This window comes from Lycium barbarum, chromosome 12 (assembly GCF_019175385.1).
Source record: "Lycium barbarum isolate Lr01 chromosome 12, ASM1917538v2, whole genome shotgun sequence".
In the NCBI taxonomy this organism is placed as follows: Eukaryota; Viridiplantae; Streptophyta; class Magnoliopsida; order Solanales; family Solanaceae; genus Lycium; species Lycium barbarum.
This window is the reverse complement of record NC_083348.1, coordinates 69836380-69861966: the sequence shown is the minus strand read 5'-3', so window position 1 is coordinate 69861966 and position 25587 is coordinate 69836380. Positions and strand designations below refer to the sequence as shown.

Genomic DNA, 25587 nt, shown 5'->3' with positions numbered 1-25587 from the left:
TCACTTTTACTTGTCAATTAGCATATCAAGAGAAAAACACATTTTCTCATATTTTACTATTAACATTAATTACTTATTCTCCAAATCATTTCGCAGGACTTAAGATTATAGAACACTTAATATGAGTATTATACACACTCCATTTATAATCTCTTAAAGGAGTTCAAAGTCTATTATGGACAAGTAAAAGTTAATGAAGGGAGTGATAAGGACTTCTTATACGCCACAAAAAGTAATGATGTCATGAAAAAAGTAATTGAGACACCACAAAGTATATACTCCTTCTGTTTCTATTTAGGTAACACTGTTTGAATAGGCATAAAATTTAAGAAAGAAAGAAATACTTTTGAAATTTTGGACATTTGTGTGAGTATATATCTTTTCATGTAAGGGTTAAAGGAGAATTTTTAAGTTTAAGTTGTTTAAAAACATAGAAAGGTGACATTCTTTTTAGGATAGACTAAAAAAGAAAGTGTGCCACATAAATTGAGAAAAAGTGAGTATTAAATTAAAATTGTCGATAAAGAAAAAATTATTAAATTCAAACAAATTTAAAAATAAGAAAACAAATTATTTTCAAGAACTTCTTGAAAAATATTGTGTCGTTTAATTTGGAGGAACGCTAAAAAGTATTTTGCATTACCATAATTTGTAATTATATAGCTTAAGCTTCTATATTTATTTATTAGTTAACTTCATCGATTTCATTATATAATAATTTTTGTAGCATTAGATATTTTTGCCATTAATTTGAACATCGTAAAAAAATATTATTAACCAATATGGGTTTGATTAAAAAAAAAATGAAATTAATTTTACATATGATAGAGCTCAATTTGGATCATTAGAGATTATAGTCTCATAAACTTTTAGCAAAATAGAAAATGGAAGAGCATTTGTACATGTTTTTGTTCAGAAATGTTTAAAAAGTCTAAAATATAAACTAAGAAAAATGTTCTCTTGTAACTTTCAAATACCTTTTTAATCTTTTAGAAACAAAGAGTTAGGAGTAGAAAAAATAAAAAAATAATTATAAATAAATAATTTTTAATGTTGGTTTGGGCCGGGCTTAACATGAGCCAAATGCCACTAGTCTATTGGGATAAGACATCATTACCTCCCTCACCTAGTAGCGTTTTTGCTACGACACACCTTACCTAATGGTTGGTCCTATCACCCCCCTAAACTATTTAAAACCGTAATATTTTACCCCCTAAACGCTGACGTGGCAAGGAGAGTGTGTTTCACTCTCTTTGAGAGAGTGAGAAACATAAAAAACGGGAAAACTTAATTTTAAAAAAAACAATCTATATTTTCCACATTTTAAAAAAATAATTAATCTTTTCAAATTTTTATAAAAAATCAGTTTTTTTTTTTCAAATTTTGACAAAAAAAACACTTTTTCCGGATTTTATTTGAAAAATAAAAGTATCCTAAGAAAATGAAATCATGAAAATCTAGATCTTTTAAGACATTTTAAAAAATAATCAAGCTTTCCATATTTTTAACAAATCCATTTTTCCCTATTTTAAAAACAATTCATGTTTTCAGTTTTGTTTTTTTTTTTTTTAAAAACATATGGCTTTTAAAAAAAATCAAATGTTCAATTTTTTTTTTAAAAAGGGTTTTAAATTTATTTTTTTGAAGAAAATTCAGTTTTTTAATTCGCGTTTTCACTTTTTTTTTTTTTTTTAAAAACGGGTTTTAAAAATAAATTTTTTAAAAGAAAAATCAGTTTTTTAATTCGTGTTTTCAGTTTTTTTTTTTTAAAGGGGTTTTAAAAATAAATTTTTAATTCGCGTTTCAGTTTTTTTTTTTTTAAAACGGGTTTTAAAAATAATTTTTTTAAAAGAAAAATCAGTTTTTTAATTCGCGTTTTCAATTTTTTTTTTTATTATTAAAAACGGGTTTTAAAAATAAATTTTTAAAAGAAAAATCAGTTCTTTAATTCGCGTTTTCAGTTTTTTTTTTTTTTAATGGGTTTTAAAAATAAATTTTTTAAAAGAAAAATCACTTTTTTATTTTTTTATTCTTAAAAATTGACACGTAAGCTGCTTTTTTTTTTAAAAAAAGAAAATAAAAAAATGCACATGTGGCAAGGAGAGTGTATGTCACTCTCTCATATGAGAGTGGACATCAGCGTTTAGGGGGTAAAATATTACAGTTTTAAATAGTTTAGGGGGGGTGATAGGACCAAACATTAGGTAAGATGTGTCATAGCAAAAACGCTACTAGGTGAGGGGGGTAATGATGCCTTATCCCATTAATACAACAATAACATATTCAACGTAATTTCACAAATGACGTCTGGAAGGGAGGTGTATACGCAATCTTGCTCCTACATGTGAAGGTAGAGAGGCTGTCTTCAATAGACCCTCAACTCAGATAAAGCATATCAAAATAAAGTATGGAAAGTAAATACAATAGTGAAGAAGTCTTGCTAAAAATAAATGAGAAAGAACAATAGCAACAACAAATAAGATGCTAACCATAGTAATGGAAGCAACAAATAGTAATAAAATTGAAGAATAAGATAGTAGGAGTAATAATAATAATACTGATAAGAGAAACTAGACAACTCTCGACTATTTATATCGTGTCTAATCACCTCTCCCCAATACTTCTTCGACCTCACCATATCCATTAAATATTAGTGGTAAAGTAAATCGCAAAAATGAGTTAATAAAGCTGGTATTGAAAAAATAAAAGAATTACGCAACGTAACAAACATTTAGATTGCATTTATGAAATGTAGCTATAGTATCAAAAATTACGAATCGTAACTACATTTTGGGTTTTGTAGCAATTACACAACACACACCGATATAACTCTTTTGTGTTGCGAATACAGCTCTTTCACGCAATTTTAACTGATACAGTATGCGTTGATACAACTCTTTCTGCTAAAACAACTGTAGCTACGTTTCATAAATACGCAAACTGTAGCTATATTCGTAATTACGCTTTAAACTATAGTTATTTATGAAATATTCTCAAAATGATTAGGTAGAAATTGGATGTAAGCCCTGCGAACCGAGCTGATCATACGTTTGTAAACTTGACTCTTTGACCAAAATAAGCCATTATTTCAGCCAATTCACTAAAATAATATATTCTTTTAAAAATTTACAGAAGTAGAATAAACGTATTCCGCAGTAACGTATTATGCATTATTTTATTCAAAAAATTCAACGGGCAAAAAAGTTAAAGGTTAACGGTGTTAAAGGGTAATTCGTTACTGTGAGTAACGTTTTATGGTTAATATGTTACTGTGAGTAACATTTTATGGTTAATTAATGGTTTCAATGTTCCACTGATTTGAGTTCTTTATTTTATCGTAGCTGATTTGTGTGCTTTATTTTATGGAGTATATATGATTCACTAAGGTCTCTTAGTCTACAACTTGATGGAAACCATTCTTAGCTGCCGTTTTGCTTTATACAATTTTAGTTCCCGCGAAGTGAATTGAGAGACCAAATTTAGCTGTTGTTTTGCTTTTAGAAGATGGAGTATTTTTCGTTAAGCAATATATATGAAAGATGGTTGCTTCTTAATTTTCATATATGAAAAGGCTGTGATATATAAGCATTAATTACTAGTAGTTATTGTTGTAAACTTAAGACATTGTATCTTTAATTTCTTTTGGGTCTTAACCATCTTGCACTTTAAAATGTATAAGAAAATGTTGAAAGGGAGAATTAACCAACTTCTGCTCATATAATTTTCCACTGTTGGTGTTGTTTTGAAATTGAAAAACAACTACTTTATTTAGCTAATCAATACTTTTTTTATAAGGCTTACCAATATTTTTTAAGGCTAATCAGTATCTTTTTGTAAGGCTAATCGATACTTTTTTTTTTTAAGGGTAATCAATATTGTCGGTAAAGTTTTATAATTACATCAATTAGAAGGGTTTGTAATTTGAGGAATTCTTTGCAGGATTTAACTGCTCGTGCCTGGATTCTATAGAAACGTTACTGTCAGTTACGTTTTAGCCTGAAGTTGTAACTCTGAGTTACGACTTTAAGATCAATCAATGTTAGATTTTGTATTCTTTAGAGTCGTTACTCACAGTAACGTATTAATCATAAAACGTTACTCACAGTAACGAATTACCCTTTAACACCGTTAATCTTTAACTTTTTTGCCCGTTGAATTTTTTGAATAAAATAATGCATAATACGTTACTGCGGAATACGTTTATTCTACTTCTGTAAATTTTCGAAAGAATATATTATTTTGGTGAATTGGCTGAAATAATGGCTTATTTTGGTCAAAGAGTCTGTAAACTTTGTCTCCACCGTAAAACTAATTTGCTACAAATGTTACAGAGAAACTTACACAATTTGTACACTTAGTATAGCCCAGGACCATGATAGAATAAGGAGTGCTCCATGTTCAAAAATCTTATCGGTAGATATGAAGAATTAAGTAGTTTAATTCAAAAATCTAAAATATCAGATAAAGTTTTTACTATCATTTAACTATTTTTTTTACTGCATTCCTAATATCATGACTATATAAGAGAACAATGAACAATTATAATTTTGTTATACGTATAGTAATTATTTAGTGGTTATAAGAAGACTTTTGCTGAAAAATAAAAAAAAAATTGTAACTTGATATATCGAAATAAAAATCTGATTATATGGAAAGAAGATTTAATGCATTACTGTGTCACTATACAAGAAAATTGTAAGTTTTTATATTAAAAAAATACTTGGAAATGGTCTTTAATTTTATACAATATATTAATTTTTCTAATTATCATAAATAAATTGTTTTATTTTGGATTTTACTTTGAGATGTTCAAATGAGTGAACAAATTAGGTTAAGTTTCTATCTTTTATCAATTAGTATATATACCTACCGTATTGGTTTGATTTCTCTTCTTACGTTCATTTATTCTCCTCTTTTCATGTTTATGATGATTTTATATTCCGTTTTAAACTCAATTTTTCCGAATCAATTAATTATTTTTATTTGTCCATTAAAAGAAGTATTTGAATGAATTGATTTTTAAAAGGATAAATTTATAGTTTTGCATCTAGAAAGGTTAAAGGAGCGAATTTAAAAAAAAAAATACACGAATTTTACTTAAAATATATTTATGATATCTTATTAAAGTTTGCTTGCAACTAACTGTATTGAGCCGCTCCTGCCTGATATAACCATACTTGCCTGATACAACTCTTCCGCCTGCTAAAATTGTAGTTACGTTTCAGTAAGTAGTAAATAGTTAAGACAAAGCATTAGCTTAATTGTTTATGGGTGCCTGCCAGATGTTTGATAAAATTCCTCTGAAGATATTTCAAGATTTTGCTCTAATTAAACCTACATCTGCATGTAGCTTATTACATGGTTTATGTTTTGTTTTGAAATGTTATTGTAGAAATGATGAGTGATGATAAAGCTGAGCTAGGGAATTTGCTTGAAATTCTACCTCCTGTTGAGTTCTGCTGTATATATGGTTCCAAACTCCATCCCAACAACAAAGACCAGGTTTTTTCTACTTATTCTTTCTGTTTTGTCATAGATGTGATTTTCCTTCTTTAAAGTTAGCCTCCCTCAATTTCAATTTCAATTTGTTTGCCTGATTTTGACTTGATACGGAGTTTAAGAACGTACAAACGCCTTTTGAATCTTGTGGTTGTTAACTAAATATGTGTAAAATTTACCCGAATGCCCTTTAATCTTGTGGTCTTAAACGTGCCACGTGGAGAGTTGGAATTAAAGAGTTGTCGAAAAAGGAAAATACATTACTTTTAAAACAGAGTAAAAAGGGAAGTAAGATAAACAAATTGAAATTGAGGGAATAATGATTGCATCTCTAGCCACTTCCACTTATGGTTTTGTCTAATCAAGAAGCTCTATGAAGCAGGGGGGATCCACCGTTATGAAATTGACTTCAGTTGAACCCAATACCGTCGGCGCCGAGCATAAATTCAATAAAATTGAAACAAATATTAAATATGAACCCGTAACTTTAAAAATATAATGGGTTCAATGTGAAAAACCTTAAAAGTTGAACCCAGAGATTTAAATCCTGAGTTCGCCTCTGCTATGAAGTACTCCAATAGTACATTACTAACAACTTCATTGCTAGACATCTATGACAGATTACATTATTGGAGTAGCTGATCCTCGACAATGGCATTCTGAGGTAATTGCTGAATTTTAAGAAACTCTCTATCCATCTTTGTTGTCAAAGTCTAACGCCTTTCTACAATCCAGAATCTAAAATTGAACAAGGATCACTATGCTTCATGGCTCATTCACCTTGGTGGAGCAAGGATGGTGCTATTTCCTTTCTTGAATTTACTTCGATTTCCCTTCTTTTTTCACGGCTTCATATATATTTTTGAGTAATAATATTACATTTCAACTTGAACTAAATAATAAGTTACTGCATTGAGTCAGATAACTGATATTGCAAATGACATTGGTGTTGGCGTACATTTCAACCCTTTTGTGTCTTGCAACAAGAAGGTATTGACCATTTAATGATGATGCACGTTTTATTAACACAATAGAAATTTCACATTACGCAACTCTTACAGATGGTCAAGTATGGAGTTGTACGGATGCATGACTTGATTCAAGACATATTGGGATGGGAGAAGTTCTATCTCAGCGGTCGTTTGCAGAAACCTGTATGGTTCATTTTATATGCTATTTAAATAACATGTTTGATAAAGGATTTCAGTTTCCGCATTAGTTACATTGATGAAAGGACATGTTGAATGAATTTAAGTTGGTCAGAATTTTTTGCATTCCTTTTGTGCCTCTTAGTCACGATCGTCGTACTGACAAGTCGCATGAATTTATTTTCTGTTGTAACTGAATTTGATAAAATTGATGCTATCAGGAATTAGGTGTTTATCAATGACAGTGACTATCCTGACTCACTATAAATACTTATTAGTCAAAGAAGCATGAGGTCATCATTTAAGAAGTAGCTTGATATATGATGTTAGCTTACTTTCTTAGTATAACAAAAGTGAGAAAACTTGGTAATATGTTTTTATTCCTATTGGTGGTGGATAAATAAGTTTAAGTTGATTGTGATAATATCCATGAGCTTTTCTATGTTTTCTTGGCCTTAGGATTCCGGCTTCACGTTGCCTAGAGACCAAAAGAATAAAGAATTATAAATGTTACCTTCTTCACAAAAAAAAAAAAAAAAAAAAAAAAGAAAGAATTATCATAATAACTTTGAGCTATAATCCTATCTAGTATCTCATCCCAAACAATTTATAATCCTGAGTGGAATTGATGCTAAGTAAGTGTACTCCCAGATAGTTGCTCCAAGTGTATCAAGATATAATTGGTTCTGACTTGAAACTATTTATCTCTCAGCCTGCATTTTGTTATTAAACAAATTGCATGTGCTTTTTGAGTTTTGATGGCACACCACTGCTAGCTTTTAAGCTCTCTCTTGTATTGACCTGAAGATGAAAAATCCATTCAGACATATGTAAAAGCGAAGAGTTCATTGAGTGTGTATCATAGCCTGTTATATTCTCAAGGATACTCCCACCGTTATCTGTTCACTCAGAGATGTCGTGTGAGTGTCAAAAAGAAGAATTTCTGTTGGAAATATTTGATTGGGATGCTTTGTTTTCTTCCATATAGGTCTGCTCAAAGAATTTAGACTTGAACAAACTTGACATTTGACCACCAAAGCTCTACATTGCATCACAGTTTGCAACTCATTGCAAAATGGAACCTGCATCCCCTACCCCATCTGGTTTTTGGTTTCATCCTTAATCGTATTAGTATGGGGCTTGGTACCTATTGCTTAATTGTTATCAGACATTTCTATGCTTTCTAGTTGGGCAGTCATTGCTGCACTAATGTGCTTCCTAAATAGAGAGTCTAAGTCTACTATAGATTGAAATTGAAAATATAGAAATGAGAAGAAAAAAAAGAACACGGAAAGGCTTTGTCTTTTTCTGTAAATTATATTATGTGATGCCTTCAACAGATATCCTTTAACCTATTTTTAGTTTCATACTCATCCATAATATTCTGGTTTTTTGTTGGCTCCTTTTTTGCTTGTAGTAGAATATGGTGACCGTCTCTCAGCTATTACATTTACTTCTAACCCAGGTGAACATTCTTGTGGATAACTTGGATATCAAAAATGTGAACTCTGTGAACCTGAAAGCTGCAACTTCTGCCGCTCTCCTCCTTTTGCCATCAAAATTCACGGAGGTTAGTCTCTTAATTCATTTCTTGTCAATCAGTACAGGAACATAACACATGCCACTTGGAATTTGGTGTTTATGCAGGAAGATTTATTTGCCAAAATCTGTAGCCTCTCATATATGGGTGACTTGCGTATGCTTTTTGCTGAGGACAAAAATAAGGTAGATTTGATATTTGAGTGGGCCTAAATTTTAGATTTTTCTGGCCCTAACTGCGCCACATGAAAGCATTACTCTACGTGTAAGTTCAAAGTGTAATTGGGTAGTTTTTCAATTTTATAGTTGATATTACTTCCAGCAGATCAACGAATATCAATTAAATTTATCTCTTATCTACAGGATATCCTTTTTGGACTAGAATTCGAATCCCAACTTTTAGCATAGTATCAGTATCACATAGTGCATATGCAACGTTCATGCCACACTGAGTGATTGAATTGATTCTTCCATTTTGTGGACATGAATTTCTTCACTGCATATTGATTCAGGTGAACAAAATTGTACAAGGACAGTTTCATTTATTTGAGGAAATGTATAAGCCACTTCTGGAAGAATATGAGGCCAAGAACTTGTTGAGATTTTCATCAGCTGGTGATAAACAAGTAAACATATTGCAGGTCTCTCTCTCTTTTCTAAAGCTTTGTCTCTTGTTGCTTCGTTGTCATGGTTAATTCTGCTAAATGATGCTGATAATTCTTTTATAATCAATGTGTCTTAATATGGGAACATAGAAAACCCGTTTTTTTCTTCTACTGAAGCATAAAAAATAAGTATGGTGTCTATGGTTGATCAAGAATAGACAGCATGACTCATGCTGATGGCTGATGGGGGCCCTATGTTGTTGCCCATTACTTTCCATTTTTATTGTGATTTTCTGGCCTTGAATGGTAACTTCTGCAGTTAGAGAAGACCTTTTTTCTATTCTACACGGGTCTCAATTAGCAACAAAGTCATTTCCTTGCATGAAAATTAGTTTGTACTTTTACATGATTGCAATTTGTGCAGACTTATTCATATTGCTTTTGGTAATGCATCTATATGAGCTTCTTTGACTACACAAGCAGGTGGTTTCTTTCTGATGGATCTTAGGATATTGATTTTGTTTATACCTCTATTGAGATATGTAAATTGGAAAGTCAAGGTCAAGTCAATCTCAAAAATTGAGATGTTTTAGTTTATCCAAATCAGGATTGTGGGTTATCTGCTGCTTCCACCTTGGTTTCTTCTCTTCCTTCATCGATCAGAAGTGAGATGGCCATGAAACTTGGAGATAAGAGAATTCTGGACAGCTCTGGTACGTATTTCAAATGCAAAAAGAGTGGATTTTCTGGAAAAAAAAATATTCTTAAAAATTGCCTGTTCTTTCAGATTTTATTTCTTGTTAGTAGTTACGGTTGGATTGTGTCTAACTGCCTCGTTAGTGAATATACACTTTATTTGGTTATTTTACCACTGTAACTCTCACGTGTGGATCCTGATACCATGTTGGATTATGTGTGTGTCTCATCTAATCTATTTATTTTATTTTAGTTCTTATGATTAGCTCATATAATGTTCCCTCCTCAGCTAAAGCAAATCATTTCATTTATGTCATATTTTCTTGTAGGTAGAGTTAGACAGCAAGTAGTGATTGGTTCAAAAGAACAGGCTGCTGAGTGCATGAAGAGGCTAGTTAGACGTAAGGTTATGTTTTCGAGCACAAGGCAAGCTGTTGCAGGTTTATTGACTGCTGGTGCTGTACATGGTGTCAGATATGTTGCAAACAAAATGCGCAAGGCTTGGAAATCTTGGTTGTAATCAGTAATGCATTAATTTTGATTTCCTATTTTTGGGTGCCATCATTGCTTTTTAACTGCTTCAGACATGGGGATATAGACACTACTATAGTTTCAACAAATGACATGCGGTTCAACCATAGAGTTCTTGGCGTGGATAGACTTTGCCAAGCCTCCTGCTGCTTTTCAACATCAGCAAATAGAATAGAGAGGGAAAATAACCAAACACCCCATTAAAAAATTTCATCTGAAGATTTTCTGTTCACTTGTATCTTTTCATTATTTACCTTTTCAAAGTTGGGAGGAGTTCTTAGGGGAAGGTCAGGCTGTTCTATAAGTTAGAACATCCTAATGTACCAATTAAAATTTAAAGGTGTCGATCAGTGGTTCTAAACAATGAATTGCTATTGTGTGTTATTTTTTCCTTCTATTTCAGCAGACACATAAAAAGTGTTCTCCTAAGGTTCATGAAATGATCCACATGCTTCATTAGGTATGCATACATGAGTCCGCAACTTTTTTAGCACAAAAAAAAAAAAAGTTGAACCAAACTAGTACAAAAAAAAAAAAACACATTAGTAGGTTTTACGCACGAATTTCGTGCGTGAAAGGACCAACCTGCAAAAATGCAGCTTGGCCCTTTCACGCACGAAATTCGTGCGTGAAAGGACCAACTTGCAAAAATGCAACCTGGGCCTTTCACGCACGAATTCAGGAGGCCTAACATCTGAAAGTGTCAGGAAAATTAACCTTTCACGCACAGAAACTGTGCGCGAAAGGCTTTTATCCTTTCACGCACTAATTTCGTGCGTGAAAAGGCCTCCCTCCCCCAACACCTTGATTTGACAATGCAATATTTGACTGTTTTAACACGACTTGTATTGCGCACCATTTTAATGCGCAATGTAATACCACACATGACAATTTCAGGAATCTATGACACATAAAGCCTTGATTTGACAATACGTTTCCTCATTATTTGACCGTTTTAACACGACTTGTATTGCGCACCATTTTAATGCGCAATGTAACACCACACATGACAATTTCAGGAATCTATGACACATAAAGCCTTGATTTGACAATACGTTGCTGTATTATTTGACCGTTTTAACACGACTTGTATTGCGCACTATTTTAATGCGCAATCTAAGTATTGATTTGACAACACACCACACATGACAATTTCAGGAATCTATGACACATAAAGCCTTGATTTGACAATACGTTGCTGCATTATTTGACCGTTTTAACACGACTTGTATTGCGCACCATTTTAATGCGTAATATAACACTACGCATGACAATTTCAAGAATTTATGACACATAAAGCCTTGATTTGACAATACATTGCTGCATTATTTGACCGTTTTAACACGATTTGTATTGCGCACCATTTTAATGCGCAATCTAAGTGTTGATTTGACAACACACCACACATTACAATTCTGAGTGGTCTATTTAACTTGAAGGCTTGACGAGTGAAAAACCCATCAACTTCTAAGTCTTACAAGTCATTCAAAAAAAATCAAACTTCATAGAAAAAATGTCTCAAAATGCTTCAACTGTTAAGGTTTCACTATTTTGGGATGGAGTTATCGCCGAGGACAATTACTCCATTCGTTATAGTATCAAACCAAAAGCCCATGTTAAATTTTCAACAACTTTAAATTATGAAACACTAGTCAGTTACATGCACAAAAGAATGAAAACTACACCCACTGAGTTTGGAATCTCAATAACTGGCAGATATCCACAAACAATATCAAACGGTGTAGTGCGTTATGGCATGCACAATATCAACGATGATGAATCTTTGAGTGATTATTTGGGATCGCCGGAAGAATATCGTGATTTAGTATTCATTAATGTTTTTGAGATGTATGTTGAAAAGATACCTCGAGAAGAAGTCCCTCAAGTCTAGCCTATTCATGGTAACACTTATGGGGACTTTAGTTCTTATGGAGACATTTTGAGTGGTCAAGTGCCGCTGGAAAATCTAAGCCAGCAATTTAATCAAGCTTACAATGAAAATTGGTAAATATGGATTTTTCATATTATTATGTGTAGTAGCACGTGTTTGTTGTATGAATTGGTAAATAACCAGTTTTCAAATCTTTATAGGAACTATTCTCAAAACTCGCCAGTGGTACCAAATATGGATGTTGGTCAATCCTCTCAGTTCGGTGGAGTTGATCATTCTCCACACCATGACAGTGCTTATGTACTCACCTTGATATTAAATTATCTATATATATATGATGTTGGTATTTAAAATATGTTACTTTTCGTGTAGGAGGATGAATACACTTGATAATGAAGATTTTCCTAATTATTATGAGTCATCATCAAGTGATGACGATGAAATAGCTAATAATGCAGAGGTAACCGATGATGATGATGTTCAAGTTGGTATGACCAACAATATTCCTCAAAGCCAAAACCAACAAGAACCAATGCACCACCACGTACCACCACCGATGGCTGAAAACCCAACTTCTGAAAGCCCAGTTCAGTGGCATTCTAACAATATCCCTTATCTTGACAGCCTGCAGGGTCGTGATGATGCATTTGTCTTCATAAGAGAAGATGATTATAGTCGCCAAAAAACCTGGATTGAACCAAAGGATCTCAACAAAGATCGATGCTACCTTGCAAAGGGAATGTTGTTCGCATCCAAAAAGGCGTTGCAACGGGCTGTCAAAATTTATTGTTTTAAGGACATGAGGGAGTTTAAGGTTGATCAGTCAAACACAAAGATATGGAGACTAGTTTGTAAACGACGGTATCAAGGCTGTGAGTGGTTGCTTCGGGGAATTGTTAAGCCTGATGGTATGTGGGCTATCACAAAATTCCGCGAAAGACACACTTGTGATATGGAAGAAAATCGAGCAGATCATTATAATTTAGATACAAACATGATTGCTCAAGTATTACTTAAAGAGGTTGCTGAAACGCTAAGGTAACTTATCCTACCTAGTACATTATATGTCTTATATCGATTAAAAGATCATTACTAAATATTGTTTGTTTAAACTTATGCAGGATCCCCATCAAAGATTGTATTCGAAACGTTCAAACCGTATATAGTAAAACTATAAGCAACAGAAAGGGATTTCTCGGGCGTAGACGCGCTTTTGAGATGGTCTTTGAAAATTGGCATACTTCTTTTCAATCGCTGCCAAGGTATATAGCAGCTCTACAACATTTTAATAATGGTACTGTTGTAGAGTGGCGGCTTATAGAGGGTAAAATCTTCAACTTCGTATTTTGGACATTCAAACCATGCATTGATGGTTTTGCTCACTGCCGACCAGTGATATCCATAGATGGTACGCATGTATATGATGCCTACGATTTCAAGCTCCTAATTGCAATAGGAATGGATGCCAATGGGTCAATATTTCCTCTTGCTTTCGCAATTGCCGCTAACGAGAGCAACGACACATGGGGCATCTTTTTGACCAATTTGAAAACTCACGTTATTAAGGATCGTACCGGCATATGCGTGTTGTCTGATCGTCACAAAGGCATATTGCACAATATGGCTAATTTACTGGGGTGTCAGCCTCCCTTTGTTTACCATCGCTATTGTTTAAGGCACTTGAAGGCAAATTTGCAATCAACGTTTCACAATGGCACTCTAAACAAATTGATGTGGGGGGCTGCGATGGAGCAACAACAACGAAAATGGGCTGCAAAAATGGATCTGATCAGGGCAGTGAGTGAACCCGCATATGTTTGGTTGATGAAGCTCGAAGTTGAAAAATGGACGCTTCATGCTGATGGAGACAAAAGATGGGGCATGCTCACAACAAACAGCTCAGAGTCTTTCAATGGCTTGCTGAAATCTGCTCGAGGACTACCTGTCACCGCAATGGTGAGAATGACTTTCAAGCAGGTTGTGGAGCGATTTGTTGTTAGGACAAGGCAGGCTAGAGCGATATTAGCCGACGGCGGGACATGGATGCCAAAGCCCTTAAAAAATATGGAGCATTATAGAAAAAAAAGTGAGCATCACCAAATGACCGAGTATGACCCAATTCAACATGTGTATGAAGTTAGGACGGGTTATCGCAACGGTAAAGGTGGAAACGTGCATACCGTTTATGAGGCAACAAGAACATGCACTTGTGGTAAGTGGAAAACGTACCACATGCCGTGTTCTCATGCTGTCAAGTGCTACGAGAGAATAAGAAAAACAGTAACAAGTTATGTGGCGGGGGAATACAAGGTCCACAGTTACCTTAGAGCATATTCCAGCCAATTCCACCCACTTGATAATGAAGCTTATTGGCCAAACGAGCCGTTTTCGATGGTTGTTAACAAGGATTACATTAGGAAATTGGGCATTAACTCACGGAGTCGTAGACCCAATCAAATGGATGTTAGTGAAAGAACTTATTCTCGCAAGTGCTCTACATGTAAGCAATATGGCCATGACAAACGTTCGTGTGGGCAACAAGGCCGTGGTAGTACAAGCACGTCTCGAAGCAATAGAGCCTCTAGAACTTGAAGATTGTATTATTATTATTGTAATTTATTATTGTATTGCTTTGAATTAGTATTGTAATTAAATGGAATGAATTATTTTTTAATTAGTATAAATCTCTCGTATTGGATGAATTATTATTAAATCTAATATTTATATTTGTACATTCAAATATAATAAAACACTTAAATCAAAACCCTATAATATGACAAGTTTCAAAACTTACTTCGGGGCACTTTAGAACCCCCTAAAACGACGATCCAAACGTTTAGGTGGACTTGATGTAATGAGCCGACATTATGTACGCAAAAAAAGATATTAAGTTTTATATAAAATATTGATATTTTGGGGTTTTGAAACATGACTAATCTTTGCCCAAAGTATGGAAAAAAATGTGATTTGAAAGGTAACACCCAAAAAAAAAAAAAAATAGAAGAGCCTTAACGCACGAATTTTGTGCGTGAAAGGCCCAAGCTGCATTTTTGCAGGTTGGTCGTTTCACGCACGAAATTCATGCGTGAAACCTACTAATGTTTTTTTTTTTTTTTTGTACTAGTTTGGTTCATTTTTTTTTTTTTTTTTTTTTTTTTTTGTGCTAGAAAAGTCGCGGACTCATGCTTTCATCTTCCAATCTATTAATTTTAAGTATGTTTTCCTTCTATTTCTCTCATATTTTTCCTTGGAATTTTCTTCCAAACCTGATTTTCCAGTTAACTTCCAAGTTCAAATTTTATTATGTCCGGAAAGGGACAGAATTAAAACAAGGTGTTATGTTTCTGAAGAAAGAAAATTTGTCATCTTTGCTTCATACCCTGCTATTTGGAGATACCGACTGATGGAATTTGACGCAATATGAACGGCTAAGAAAGCTACCCATCAAAATCTTCAGTCTACTTTTCCCTCAACTTATTCAAAGTCTGGCACATCAGGATGTTATTAACAAAAAACAAAAAAACAACAAAAAGAATCGAAGTTGCTTATTAACTATACTAAGAAAGTAGGATACTATTTTGAAGATCACCATCTGCCAAAAGAAAAATACAATAATGACACAGTATGCCATGAAGTCTACTAATAAACCGAGCTTAAGGTCAATTATGAACGCTTAAACTTCCTCCATGCCATGTTGCATTCAACTGTAGCTGTATCTTACTGGTTCAAGAAGTAAGCTCAGTAATGAAAGGAGTATGTAGATGTCATTCCAATAATGTTTTTTGCAGAAATCTTTGACTATTCCAAGTGATATAGGACAAAAAATCCAGCCTGTTACTCTTCCTAGTTCTAGGCTAATGAATTGATAGATTGTCCCATCTCTTTTTACATAAGCCATCTCCAACCCTTCACTCCAAATATTTACTCTAAAATGGAGTAAACTAACTCCAACCATTACTCCATTTTTTAATCCAAAAAAGAATATTCCTTTTTATATTCTTTCCTCTCTTCTATATTATATTATTGTCTTTTATTTAAATTTTATTTTCTTATTTCCATTAAACAAATTCTATCTTTTTTTTTTTTTACATATTCATCTCATATAATTCATATTTCTTTCTTATATAACCATTTAAAATAAAATTATTTTATACCATAAACTTTTAAATAATATAATTTGTAAGAATATTATAGATTATACATATTAACGGATAATTCAAATAAAAGTGAAATCCTTGAGATACACGATAATTCAATACATATTACATTATGGTAAAATTTAGTTTAAATACTTCTTAAATATTCAACTTCCACCTCTAGTATGCTCCCATAAATGATCTATTAATGCATTACGAAGTGCAAAATGAGCATCTTTGTCCTTAATTTTTTTTTTTTGTGTCGACCTAAAATTATTCAAATCGTTGGCTTTTATCTACTACCATTTCTATTGTTGGAGTTGGACCTTCCCAAGCATCTTGAATTGGTGCATTAAGATCACGTTCATTCTCGATTATCATGTTGTGCAATATAATACATTTAGTAATTATATCATGTAGCACTTCTTTTCTCCAAAATTAAGATGTAAAATTAATATAATAAAGATATTACATAAACATAATTTGGTATATATAATATGATAAATTAAAAGGGTTAAATAATAATAAAATAATAGGAAATAGTGATGGAGATAGTGTCACTCCAAATTTGGAGTGATACTGTTCACCGTCCAAAATGGAGGCAAATTTGTAGCTGGGTTGGAGTAAAATTTCTCCATTTTTGACTTCAAAATGAAATTTGGAGTTAAAAATAGAGGTGTGTTGGAGATGGCCGCCTAAGACGACTCCACGTTAGTCCTAGGGAGCTAACACAGATTGTTGATATTTTCAAGAAAGACACATGCACAATTATTGGCCCCTTTTTAACCCTTGACAGGACCATACGGCATAAAACAAAATATCGAATTTAGCGGAACACAAACTTCCTTGTTTAAACAGTAAGACTGACTTATTGGCAACCTTATCGATAACAATAATTGAAGATATGGGAGTCCATCCATAAAGTGAATGATCCTATAGACAGTAGTTCAACGGACATCCAGAGTGAGCTACAGAGCTAGTAATTACTAGCGTTCTGTAACAGTACAATGAGTCCTGAAAGGAATATAATAGTAATGGACTCTGTAGGTGAAGTGGGAGATGAGATTCAACCAAGAAGTTACTGGAGATGGAGCAAGCAAGATTTCTTCCCAGAAGATTCTTTCCAGAATTGGAGCGCATACCAAGCAGCACTGTCACAAACATTTACCAGATTCAAGGACCGAGCTGCAAGCCGTTCCGAGGATGCTGATGAGATTGTGGAGCTAAAGAAACAAAGTGAGAACGAAATGAAACGTTGCCTTAGTTGGTGGGATCTCACCTGGTTTGGTTTTGGCTCTGTTATTGGAGCAGGCATCTTCGTACTCACTGGCCAAGAAGCTCATGAGCATGCCGGACCAGCGATAGTTTTATCGTATGTAGCTTCTGGCATTTCAGCAATGCTCTCTGTATTCTGCTACACAGAATTTGCAGTAGAAATTCCTGTAGCAGGAGGGTCATTTGCCTACATCAGAGTAGAACTGGGAGACTTTGCAGCCTTTATCACAGCAGGAAACATAATTCTTGGATCCATCGCTGGTGGTGCGGCAGTAGCAAGAGCTTGGACTTCTTACTTTACAACTCTCTTGAATCGTCATCCAAACTCTTTGCGTATACATACAAATCTCACAGACGGGTTCAACTTACTAGATCCAATAGCTGTTGCAGTTCTAGTATTTACATCAATAATTGCAATAAGCAGCACTAGGAGAACTTCATATTTCAACTGGATAGCATCAGCAGTAAATATGGTGGTGATTTTATTTGTCATAGTTGCTGGATTTGCTCATGCCAATACCTCCAATTTGACACCCTTTGTGCCACATGGTGCCAAAGGTATCTTTGTTGCAGCAGCAATAGTGTATTTTGCATATGGGGGTTTTGACAACATTGCAACCATGGCAGAGGAAACCAAAAATCCATCTAAAGATATACCACTAGGATTGCTAGGGTCAATGTCAATTATCACCGTAATATATTGCTTGATGGCACTTTCACTGAGTATGATGCAGAAGTATACAGATATAGACCCTAACGCTGCCTATTCTGTTGCATTTCAAGGCGTGGGGATGAAATGGGCAAAATACCTGGTCGCCCTTGGAGCTCTGAAGGGGATGACCACTGTCCTTTTGGCAGGAGCACTTGGGCAGGCACGATATGCCACTCATATTGCACGAGTTCACATGATTCCACCATGGTTTGCACTTGTTCACCCAAAGACAGGAACTCCCATAAATGCAACTATCCTGATCAGGCTTGCAAGTGCCTGTATCGCGTTCTTTTCAAGTTTGAATGTCTTGGCAAGTTTGTTATCTGTAAGCAGCCTTCTCATAGCCACGATGGTGGCCGTTGCTCTGCTTATGAGGAGGTACTATGTTAGAGGTATCACTCCCCGGACAAATCTTTTGAAGCTAACCTTCTTTGTACTGGTCATAATTGTATCCTCCGTGGGGACTTCTGCTTACTGGGGACTGAAGCCTAATGGTTGGCTTGGATACATAGTAACTGTTCCCCTTTGGTTCCTGGCAACTTTGGCAATTTCGGTTCTTTTGCCACAGGAAAGAACACCAAAAGTTTGGGGAGTCCCACTGGTCCCATGGTTCCCATCCCTCTCAATTGCAATAAACTTGTTTCTCATGGGATCATTAGAAGCTTGGGCATTTATAAGGTTTGGAATATGTACGGTTGTAATGCTGATGTATTATTTTCTTTTTGGCCTCCATGCAACTTATGACATGGCTCATCAATCAAAGATGCCAATGTCTTCAAAGATCTCAGAAGAAGACATGGAAAAAGCTAGGGCATAAGTTTGATGCCAATGTCTTCAAAGATCTCAGAAGAAGACATGGAAAAAGCTAGGGCATAAGTTTTTTTTACACCTATGATTAAATCTGGGACTTGAGTTCCATCGCACTTATTCCTGCAATCAAAATATTTATGTTAGATGCAGTCATAACTGAAGAAATAGCAACAGACACAATCCTATTATTATGAATAATGAAAACTGTCAACCACAGCTCATGTTAGTGAAGTACATTCTCAAGAATCTCAACTACAGTCAAGACCATAAATAGAGAAAAAAAGGAAAGATGCTACAAGAGGAAAAGCATGTAAAGTAAGGAGAAAAACATCAGCACATAGGAAACACATTCTAAATCAAGAGTAAAGGTAGGTTTAAAACTCACTTAAACGAACCATAGTTGTTTGTATCGTTTTCATAATTTCTTGAACTTTTCTAGAAGCCGAGCAATGCTTCTTAGGAAACATCGATACCACTCCAGCGAACATATCTGACAATATATGCCCCCCCAAAAGTTACAACTTCTGCACAATGATCATTCATAAAATTGCCATGTTAGATCCATAATCACAATGAAACCATGTAGACTCTGCTTCATATCCAGTCAAAATGGAGTATATTTGATCAATAAATGAACCAAGAAAATGTTAACAAGCATAAGAATTCAAAAGCTCAGAAACATCTGAATTGTGAAAACTTTCAAAAATATTACCAGATTAAACAGTATTCTCGTTGTCATCTTCTACTGCTTTTTCATGCTTCAACCTCATGCACGTCACGAAAGCATCATGTGATGGACCCCTGTGGAGTTCTCACTGCCATTTTCTACTTATTTGCAAGCTTCCCATAGCAACCACCACGCTCACAATATTTCTTTCACCCACCATTGTGATCCCAAGTTAGTTTAGCGAAAAATAATAATTCTAGCAGCCTTACCAAAAGAAAATTACGTTAACATATGCAAGATGCACCATCAGATACATTAAAGAACGACGAATATTCGCATGTGCATTCACCTAATAGACTGCATATAGGAAGAGAAATTTACTCCATATGAGTGTAGAAAGCACTTTTAGTTGTGAAGTGAAATGACTGAGAGAGTAAGGTCAGAGGAAAACGCGCAGAAGAGAGCTTTGCAGCCTGGTAGTACTGTGTTATGGATTCAACAAAATCAATACCAAGTAGCTTCAGCTCAGTGGTACTGTGGTAGTCACTCTGTAACAACTATCGTTTATTTTGTGATTTCTATCCAGTTGTCTTTTTTCCGTAAGATAAATATTTAATATATAGGGATGAGGCCCCAATATACAAAATGTAGGTTATCTAATTGCTCTTTTGTAGCACCATTTTTAGAGGAACTTTGAGCAGTTAGAAATTAATGAAAAGCTGATTTTTAGTTTTAACATTGAAACTGTTAGTCTCTCTTGCACTTCAAAATAAGAACTTGTCACCGATTAGCCCCAATATCTACTTAAAAGAAATGCTTTCAGAGAAAGCCCACACACATTTGTTATTGGTAGAAAGCACACACTCTCTCATATCCATTTTTTTCATATCAAGTAGCGCACTTCTGCTACATTATCAGTTAATTACAATTATTTACAGCTTATTTTAAGTGCAAAATATTTTTTTCCTGAGAAACAAAAAATACATCAACATTTGATGCAAACATCTTTCAAGAAAGCTCCAAAGATTTGCCATCAGCATTTACACTGGACAAGTGGACATTGATAACTCCTGTTTTTCACACTCTCTCTTACCAGAGGGAATATTATATAAAGAAAAAATAAGCAAACAAAAATATGAAACTTATTTTCATAAGCCATATACAGAAACTTTGTTAGCATTTTAGAACTCTCATAAAACATTGTAGTACACATCTTGAGACAAATTGAAACAAAGAGGAAGCAAAAGGTAAATAAGAAATGTAAACAACTACTAAAACAATAACCTAAATGAACTCTTTTTAGACTCACCAAAACCATTTCTAAATGATCTTGCATGACTAGGGTATTGCAGTATCATCAATATTCAAACCTGATATGTAACAAACTTGTTAGAACTTTTAGATTTCAAACCTAACATATGGTAAGAAAGTGAAGAAAAACATATTCAATGACGTGGACGCTTTCTTTTTAATATCCTTCTGATGAAGTAAAAAGTTTCACTGATGGCATCAAGAACAGTACAAAATGTAAGGTTACAAAATATAGGTGTTTAGCTAAATTAGATAATAGGCTATCCTAAGTCCAGGGAACTGACAAAATTCAAAACTTGTAAGGGGAATCTACAAGTGATACGGATTGCTTTTTATTATCCTAATCCTAATGACTGAACAACGCTAGATTATCCTAATTGAAAGGTTTCTGTATCCATTTAAGAGCTTTGTAGAAATAATTGATAAAATGTCATTTTCTGTTACATACATGTGCAACAGATACACACACAAACTAACAGAAAAACGTAATGTTTAAACTATGGAAGCAAGTGTCTGTTTGGAAATAAACAGTCGTCCAGTCATTGTGTAATTGCTTGATGCACATCTCAAGCAGAATGACCCCTATTCTGAAATGTACAGAATGAATCCTCTGAAAGAATCTCACTGTCCTCTTTTGTCTCCAACGAGCAATGTGCCCATCGGAAACAATGTTTCAGGATATTGCATTTTTGCAACCAAAATAAAAACTAACCTCTAATATCAGATGAAAAGGTCACTCCAACACTTGTTAATAGCTCCTTGAACCTTCTTCGGTTTGCAGAGTTCTCGAATAATCATTTCCCAAGTAGAGGACTTGGGATGAAGAAATTTTTGAAGCATCACTTCTATAATTCTTGAAGCTCCTAAAATTCTCTGCCGCCTGTACAGTTGCCACACCAACTTATCCAGAAAGTCTTCCGCATCTTGGGATGGATTTGCTTTTTCATTTAAAGTTTTCAAGAAAATATTACATGTAATAGCATCAGGATCACAACCTCGATCCAACATGGTATTCAAAAGATCAATTGCTAGAGAAACTCTGTCCACCTTGCATAAAGCGCTAAGAACTATGTTAAATGCTATTACGTCAGGCTGAGAACCAGATCCTCTATATAGCATCTCATTGAAGAGTTTCAATCCCTGGTCTACAGAACCAGCATTACAAAGGCCGTGAATCACTGAACTATAAGCCACGGCATCAGGGACAAACCCTTTGCCTAACATGTGCTTCCACACCATCATAGCCTCTTTGAGCTTCCCATCTTGACACAGTCCATGGATGAGTACACTGTAGCAGATTTCATTGCATGTGATACCACTAGTTGCCATTTCTTTCCATAAAAATACAGCCTTGTTGCTATCGCCGGCTTTAAAATAACCTTTCATCATAGAGCAGTAAGTGTAAGCATTGGGATTGCAACCCATTTTAATCATCTCAGAAAGGATCTCCTTAGCTTCGTCAGGACTGCCTTCTCGACACAAGCCATCTATAAAAGCAGAATAAGCAACTGTATTTGGTTTCACTCCCTTTTCAATCATTTCCCTCCATATTTTTAATGCCTCTTCAGGTTTTCCCTCCTTGAACAACCCACTTAGTAGTGCTGAGTAGACATATTCATTTGCAATTCGCCCTTTCAGGTGCATTGCCAACAAAATCTGCACACCATCAGTTGCTCTTCCTTGCTTAACGAACCCGTTGATAATCGTTCCATATGTTACATCAGTTGGCACATACTTATTCGACACCATTCTATCCAATAAACTAACAGCTTTCTCCAACTTACCTTTCAGACACAAACCATGTATAAGTGTGTTATAAGTCACTTCATTCGGAACACAACCTTTAAGAAACATGTTATCCACAAGCTTTGCAGCTCGAGCCAAGTCACCTTTCCGACAAAGTCCATGAATCAACACATTAAATGTTACCGGACTAGGAAAACATCCCTCTATCTGCATTTCATCAAAAAGAATAACTGCCTCATCAATCCGGTCATCTTTGCACAACCCATCCATCAAAGTACAATACGTATAAACATCCGGTTCACATTTCCAGGTAGGCATTTCTCTAAACACCTCGATAGCTCTATCAACCATCCGAAGCTTACAAAAGGTCTTAATAACTAAATTAAAAGAAAGCACATTCGGCTTAATATTCCTATTATTTACAACATCAGCATAAAAATCCAATGCACGACGATATAACCCTGTCTGAACTATCACATTAAGAACAGAATTAAACGACTTCACAGTCCGTTTACATTGAAACTCATCCACCATTCTTTCAAACAATTCAACAGCTTTTTCAGGCAAACGGGCTTTTCCATAAGCTCTAAATACTAAGATAAAACTCTTCTCAATAAAGACTCTTTTTTCACACTTCATTCTATCAAAAACCATCTCTAAAGACCTAAAGTCCCCAGAACTGGCATATTTCTCAATAAGAGAATAAAATGTAGAATCACCCAATTTAAAAGAACCCAACTTTGGAGCCTCTTTAAATAACTTATCTGAAATTGGTACTTCTATTTCAGTTTCACAAGAACCCAACTTGGGTTTTGGGGCAACTTTAAATGAATTATCAAAAAGGGGTTCTTCTACTTTAGTTCCACAAGAATCAAACTTGGGTATTGGGGCAACTTTGGGTAGTCCCATTTCAGTTCTACAAGAATCCAATTTGGGTTTTGGTGCAAAATTATCAGGAATGGGTAGTTCCATTTCAGTTTTTAAAGAAACCAAGTTGGGAATTGCATCATTTGATTGAGGTTCATGTTCAGTATCAGAAGAAGGGTTAGAAAGAGCTGAGAAGAAACTGTTAATAATGGTGAAGTTAGAGAAAGACTTACTACATGGGATTATTAGCTTTGAAGTGAAGTGTTTGGTAGTGAAGGTGTAAAAGAGCATGCCTTTTATCAACTCAGATTCTCATGAAGAAGAGTGGAAAAAAAAAAAGAACTTGTGTGTATTGATCATAATATTGGGTTAAAGTTTATAATCAAGAATCTTTGGTTTAAGGCTTAAGCAAAAATGAAGAAGGTGGTCTCTGTAGGTAGAGACACTGACGAGGAAGAAGAAAACACGAGTAGGGCAGAAAACAGGAGGTGGGAAAGGTGGGGGGGGGGGGGGGGGGTTCTTAATTTTCTTTTTCTTCAATTTTAATTCTTAATTAAGAATATGGGTAAGATTTGATTTTTCATATGGTTCTAATTTTTTACTTTTTTTTTAAGGGAAGCTACCCTTCGGTCATCTAGTTTATCAAATATGTTTCGAGTAAAGAGGGAGTGTCCGGTTCTTTAGGACTAGGAGTGCAGTGTCTGCTTTCGAGAATCTAAATATACCCTCTGAAATAGCTGCATTTATTCCGTTATCGCCTAAATGAAATTGTAAAGTCCCTAGAGGAGCTTAACACTTTGATTGTATATATGTTGTGTATAGATAGATATATATAGTATATGTGTATTTAGTATACTTTATACAAAAATTATACACCGTGTACATATTTAATAAACTAGATGGTCGAAAGATATTTGATTGTAATTTTCTCTAATTAAAAATAAAAATTGAAGAAAAGAAAATTAAGATTGAGTGTTTACAAAAGATGTTTGTTTTATTGAGTGTTTGGATCAAATTTTTGGAATAATAGTTTTGGATATCTACTGAGAGAATTTTTCATTTTTTGTTTTGTTTAATTTTCAAAAATAAACAACAAAAGATGTTTGTTTTTTCTAGAAGAAGAAAAATAAAAATTACGAAAGGCATTCAAAGAGCTATAGATAAATCTTTTGAGTTTCATCCAATTTTTTGAGCTTTTAAATATTCTTCTTTCTTTTGAACTACAAGTTTTTGTTTAAATTTGTGGAAAATAATAAAAAATATTTACAAAATTAAATTACTCAGTATTTGTTGAGGACACATGTATGACATCACATGTAATATTTTTTTGAATCTTTAGAATACAGTAGAAAAAACGTTGTATAGAGAAGAGTAAAGTGAGTCTATATATTAACCTTTTACGAGCATACATGGTTGAATAGTTTCTCTTTTACAAGTTTGAGTATCATTTTTAAAATGAACTGATTAAGAATTTGAACATTTAATTGAAATAAAAGTGAGTATTCCATAAGTCTTACTAAAATTTAAGAAATAATGATAATCCCCTTCCTAATGTGTTTAATTAACTATTTTCCTCTTCGAGTTTTGGAAATTGAAGATGGCTTACTTACTAAATTGTTGATCATTATGTGTGTTGTCTTTTGCTCGCTAACCAGAAACTAGTGTCACCTTATTTTTTCGATTGTATTTTTTACATTGACAAATACGAAAGATTCTTGTAATTTATTTCAACGATTTCGAGATTGAGGCGTGGTAGCGTGATTGATTGACTGTGTTTTATCAGAAAAAGTAGGTATTAGTTGTTAGAATTGCATGCAATATATTTATCGGATTGGTGTAAATATCGGATGAAAGTAAGCTTTTTCTCGTCGAACTGCCTTTTTTTTTTTTTTTTTTTGTTCAGAAGTTAATGCTTCAAGCAACCACTGTTTTTAGGGATTTAATCTTTTCAGCCACGCTAATGTTGAATGAAATGACAAATATTTTCATTCATCATGTTACTTTCTTGGCCAAGGCCTATGCAATAATATGTGATGTAAACCTTATGGTAGTATCAGCTTGTCAAAACTGTCTTTTGAAATGTGCCCCAATAAAACTCAAAAAATAGCTTCAAAAACTCCAAATTTGGTTTTCTTCCAAAGTGCCTTTTGGTCA

General features: G+C 34.1%; 3 protein-coding genes and 1 long non-coding RNA gene across 11 annotated transcripts; 2 read left to right on the top strand and 2 right to left on the bottom strand.

Annotated features, from left to right (window-relative positions):
- Window positions 1–4910: 4910 nt before the first annotated feature.
- On the top strand, window positions 4911–10402 carry LOC132621527 (uncharacterized). 5 transcript variants are annotated; one of them, XM_060335834.1, is made up of 11 exons: window positions 4911–5224; window positions 5393–5502; window positions 6107–6163; window positions 6235–6297; window positions 6421–6489; window positions 6561–6653; window positions 8113–8217; window positions 8295–8372; window positions 8699–8827; window positions 9399–9504; window positions 9817–10402. In XM_060335834.1, exons 2-11 carry the CDS (start codon window positions 5395–5397, stop codon window positions 10005–10007), a joined length of 999 nt encoding a protein of 332 aa, XP_060191817.1. In that variant the 5' UTR covers window positions 4911–5224; window positions 5393–5394; the 3' UTR covers window positions 10008–10402. The 5 variants fall into 5 exon arrangements, with proteins under 5 accessions (XP_060191817.1, XP_060191819.1, XP_060191816.1 ...); XM_060335836.1 differs by lacking the exon at window positions 4911–5224 and having other exon boundaries at window positions 5231–5502; window positions 6120–6163; XM_060335833.1 differs by lacking the exon at window positions 4911–5224 and having other exon boundaries at window positions 5231–5502.
- A 6548-nt stretch (window positions 10403–16950) lies between these two features.
- On the bottom strand, window positions 16951–17463 carry LOC132625193 (uncharacterized). The gene is made up of 2 exons (XR_009576694.1): window positions 17325–17463; window positions 16951–17230 (listed from the first exon to the last, which is right to left on the bottom strand). It is a non-coding gene; the product is annotated as an uncharacterized LOC132625193 (long non-coding RNA).
- Window positions 17053–19046, top strand: LOC132625192 (cationic amino acid transporter 5). The gene is made up of 2 exons (XM_060340021.1): window positions 17053–18849; window positions 18910–19046. Exon 1 carries the CDS (start codon window positions 17053–17055, stop codon window positions 18847–18849), a length of 1797 nt encoding a protein of 598 aa, XP_060196004.1. The 3' UTR covers window positions 18910–19046.
- LOC132625191 (pentatricopeptide repeat-containing protein At4g20090) lies at window positions 18823–23919 on the bottom strand. Of its 4 annotated transcripts, none has more exons than XM_060340019.1 (4): window positions 21533–23919; window positions 19555–20879; window positions 19228–19366; window positions 18823–18962 (listed from the first exon to the last, which is right to left on the bottom strand). In XM_060340019.1, exon 1 carries the CDS (start codon window positions 23722–23724, stop codon window positions 21541–21543), a length of 2184 nt encoding a protein of 727 aa, XP_060196002.1. In that variant the 5' UTR covers window positions 23725–23919; the 3' UTR covers window positions 18823–18962; window positions 19228–19366; window positions 19555–20879; window positions 21533–21540. The 4 variants fall into 4 exon arrangements, with proteins under 4 accessions (XP_060196002.1, XP_060196001.1, XP_060195999.1 ...); XM_060340018.1 differs by having other exon boundaries at window positions 19555–19715; XM_060340016.1 differs by having other exon boundaries at window positions 19555–23919.
- Between the last annotated feature and the right edge of the window lie 1668 nt (window positions 23920–25587).

Bases quoted from the DNA above. Each gene is read 5' to 3' on its own strand.
- LOC132621527 (XM_060335834.1), top strand. From the start codon at position 5,395: ATGATGAGTGATGATAAAGCTGAGCTAGGGAATTTGCTTGAAATTCTA. The intron at 6,298-6,420 runs GTGCTATTTCCT...GCATTGAGTCAG, and splicing joins ACCTTGGTGGAGCAAGGATG to ATAACTGATATTGCAAATGA. The intron at 6,654-8,112 runs GTATGGTTCATT...CTTCTAACCCAG, and splicing joins GCGGTCGTTTGCAGAAACCT to GTGAACATTCTTGTGGATAA.
- LOC132625192 (XM_060340021.1), top strand. From the start codon at position 17,053: ATGAGTCCTGAAAGGAATATAATAGTAATGGACTCTGTAGGTGAAGTG.
- LOC132625191 (XM_060340016.1), bottom strand. From the start codon at position 23,724: ATGCTCTTTTACACCTTCACTACCAAACACTTCACTTCAAAGCTAATA.